We start from the raw sequence: 3,717 nt of genomic DNA, 5'->3' as shown, positions 1-3,717 counted from the left end.
TTTTTTTTTTTTTTTTTTTTTTTTTTTTTTTTTTTTTTTTTTTTTTTTTTTTTTTTTTTGTAATTTAAACTTTGTATTTATCCAAATTCATTTTATAGAGTCATTAGTCTCACCAATTTGCAAGCTTTTACATTCAAACAATTAACAATCTATTTAGAATGATTTTAAGTATTTAAAACACTAGCTACAACAGGGCAACGTCTAATAATATATCGAACAACTCCCTCGAGATGCATATCGAGAAGTCTTGCTTTTGTTTCACTTTTTCTTCTGTCTAAATTGTATCGTGGTGGGGACAGTGATGTGGGTTCCCTTCTACCTTTCTTCATGCTCACTGTTTCCAAGCTTTTTCTCTCTTTTATTGGAAATCTTGGAATAAATAGCTTTAATTGATTTATACAATAGAGAAGCTTGTTTGAATATTGCATGTAAATAAATGACTAAATCTTAGGTAATTGAGCAAGATGACAGTTTTACCTCTCTAAAGGCTGAAATAATTCGACTCCTCTAAAATTATGCCTTTCCTGCAAGTTTAAAACCCATAAAGAAAACCCATAAAATAGAAAAACATTAATCAATAAATAACAAAATTGAGACTTTTTTATGGGCTAAAAAGAGAGTGAAAATTTATAAAAGTTAAAGTTGAAAAGCAGCCTGCATATATATAGTGCTTTAAGTACAACTGAGTAACCTTTTATATTACAGGAAACATAAAGAAAGTGGTTCAAAAACTATATAATTTTCTTTCTTTTCATATCTATAAATCTAATAAATTGGAAGGAATGGGTTTAATAACTCTAATAGTTTCAGTAGTTTCAAGAGAGATAAACAGTAAGGGAAAAAAATCTACCTCCAAAGACCCAGAAAATAATTATACTAGCAGGAAAGGAAGTCATAATTCAGATTGGTAGAGACGACATGTCGCACAAGCTTTTATAAAATTGAAGTTTGCCACTAACAAGACGTCAAGCATTTTAGTGGGATGGCAAAAAGTGAAAGGTCAATACAAATACCAATACCCAAAAAGTATAAGTTGAACAGAACATGATTTATATGTGGCCCCTTCAATTTTAAGCTCTGTATATTTCCTTGGAGCAAAAGCTGATAATTGGATAGTAACAAACCTAGGTAAGGTGGATTTTTAATTTGAATGATCAAACACAACTTGGTTAAATTTGAAGCCCTCTCTTCTTTCCTCTCTCACTACGCAACTATTCACACTTGACAAGGTGTGTAAAATCCAAACCGACAGAACCCATAGTTGATGATGGGTTTTCCGAGTATTCATTTCACCTTCATACAGAAAGAACAAATTATTCATAAAAAAAGAGAACATGGTGAGCAATTCTCAAAATTCTCATCTATGAACAAAATCCTCTTCCACGCTAACCACCCAACACTTGCACGCTGCCATGACTAATTGAAAGGAAAAGCATTTTACAGTGCCACCAACGAATCCAACGGACAAAGATTATAACCGAGTTTCAAGCAATGATTATGCAAAAACTGTACAATGATTAAGATTAAAGTTCGTTCTCTATCTTTGTCAGTTGGGCATCGGCAGGACAGGCAAGACAAGTCTAGGAAATAATTCACCCTCCGTCCACAACATAAATCCTCCTAATATTTGGTTGGGCTTGAGGTGGGAATTCTCCACGGGAAAAGTTGCAGGCTCAAGGTGGGAACTTCCCCATTTTAGTTTAGAATTTTGGTCGTTGGGCTTTGTTTCTGGTTATATAGTATTAATTCCAAGGATCCGGAATTGGGGTCCAATACAGGAAAAAGTTTTTCCCAACACCGCCAGCTTAAGGCAGGTTCCATGAGAAATTTTCACACCTTTTTGCTAAGTGTGGGACATTAGACGTTTGATGGGTATGTATAGAAGAGAAAGGAACCTGACCGATCAGCCATGTTCAAAAGAGCAAGGCCGACAACCCTGACCGATCAGCCATGGTGAACAGATACATGTTTAATTATGTCTAAATTAAACGTGACATATACACATAAATATAGAAAAAGAACCACCATGCATAGTTGCTATTAACAAAAGATGCTAAATATAAAAACAAATTGAATCTGAGGGAGGTAAAATAAAATTAAAAAAAACACTACTCAAATAAATTAAGATCAGAGAGCCGATTGAATGGCCTAGGGGTATATAGACGATGGTATAAGCCATTAATTTAAACCAATTCGAATCTAGTTCCCCAAGTCAAAATTTGAACAAATTTAGAGGATCGAGTAAAACATGATACATCCTAGAATTTATGCAGAAAGGTAGATGGTTTAACTTACAGATGAACAAAAATCCAATCTTCAGCGAATTGCCAAACCTTGAACACCCTGTGATCCATCCTCAACTACTTTGTTTGCTCGAATGGTGCCAATGACATTCGCAATATTACCCTGTAAAAGCATCAACCATAGTTTTGTTCAAGGCAGAAAACCAGAAGGAAAGGCAGATCACTAACTGCACCTTGTCAAGCCTTGTTAAAGGAAAAATTGGTGTCCAAACTTACGACTAATTACTGGACTTTATAGTTGTCTACTCCCGAAAGAAAATGTGACACATGTAGAGGAACTTTAACGAAAGTTATCTTAATATTATGAGAGACAAAAGAAATAACTTACCCTCCATGTGGCTAGCTTCGTTCTAAGCGTTTCCCACTGATGCTGCCCAAATACACGGTCACTACAGCGGCTGCACGTGAACATCAAAAGAACAATTATATTGGTACAAAATAAGCTTATGCCTAACCAAAGAAGTGTGTTGCAGAGATGTGGATAGTGTGCAGCACACACCTCACAATCACAACTTCATTCATCTGGTCCATTTTGCAGTCAATCAATTTGGAAGTAATGGCCTTCACGACCCACAGTTCCACCTCATCATCATTGATCTGAAGCACAAATCATACCCAAATGATAAAATAAAACACAAAAGTAAACTTGTAAAAAGGAAGTTACTTTACCCTGAGTGTGTCCTTAATGAGAGCATACGGAATGCGGGCAGATTCATTTGAGCCAAGATCCACCAATGACAATAACCTCATTTTTGCAATACAGTCTTCATGGACGAGACCTTCACCAGTGCAAGAAATATATCCAATGAGTATTGAGTCAAAAAAACAAAGCTAAAATTAGTGATTATTAGAATTATAACTAGAGGGGAGAAGTTTACCATAGCTTTTCAATAAAGTAGAATTTGCAGCTTGAAATTCCAAGTAAGCATCCAATCTCTGAGTCAGGAAAATTTTCAGAAGCTGATAAACCAATGAATATTTGGGATCCTTCTCCAGTTGCCCTACAGCAGGCATGTCTAACAAATCACACTGCAAACACAAAGAATAGTTTTTAGACAACAAGTCAATAATATTGGTTAAAGATTAAATTTGAAACATAAATAGGAATTCAACAATGGTGAAAATTTTTCTCTTCTAATTTAATCAGTAGCCAAAAGGAATAAAAAATAAAAATAATATGAAGAACAAAAATGCATTCCAAAAACTCACATGCAGTCCAATAAACACTTTTAAGAAAAATATTCAGTTTTTTCAACAAGAAACAATAACCAGAGTTTGTTAGACATGAGCATATATCCTGAATTAAATGGTCAAAAGTTTGAATCTCCACCTTTATCAAACTCAAAAAAAAAAAAAAAAAAAAAAAAAAAAAAAAAAAAAAAAAAAAAAAAAAAAAAAAAAAAAAAAAAAAAAA

At 33.8% G+C, this 3,717-nt stretch overlaps 1 protein-coding gene across 4 annotated transcripts in view; it reads right to left on the bottom strand.

Annotated features, from left to right (window-relative positions):
- LOC111445032 (eukaryotic translation initiation factor 3 subunit M-like) overlaps positions 1-3,717 on the bottom strand; it is an 8,034-nt gene that overhangs the window by 1,801 nt on the left and 2,516 nt on the right. Inside the window, exons 6-12 of one of the 4 annotated variants that reach the window (XR_002710779.1) lie at positions 3,182-3,332; positions 2,973-3,082; positions 2,803-2,900; positions 2,632-2,701; positions 2,296-2,406; positions 478-524; positions 135-369 (exon numbers count right to left, since the gene is read on the bottom strand). Coding sequence is in view for 2 of the 4 variants with exons in the window: in XM_023083218.1 (XP_022938986.1) it covers positions 2,317-2,406; positions 2,632-2,701; positions 2,803-2,900; positions 2,973-3,082; positions 3,182-3,332 (519 nt within the window). In the remaining 2 variants the exon portion in view is untranslated. The other 3 variants (XR_002710778.1, XM_023083218.1, XM_023083219.1) reach the window with 3 other exon arrangements.

The sequence above is a fragment of the Cucurbita moschata genome, unplaced genomic scaffold, assembly GCF_002738365.1.
Source record: "Cucurbita moschata cultivar Rifu unplaced genomic scaffold, Cmos_1.0 Cmo_Scf00007, whole genome shotgun sequence".
NCBI lineage: Eukaryota > Viridiplantae > Streptophyta > Magnoliopsida > Cucurbitales > Cucurbitaceae > Cucurbita > Cucurbita moschata.
Note: the sequence above shows the minus strand (reverse complement) of the source record. Positions and strands in the feature narration are given on the sequence as shown.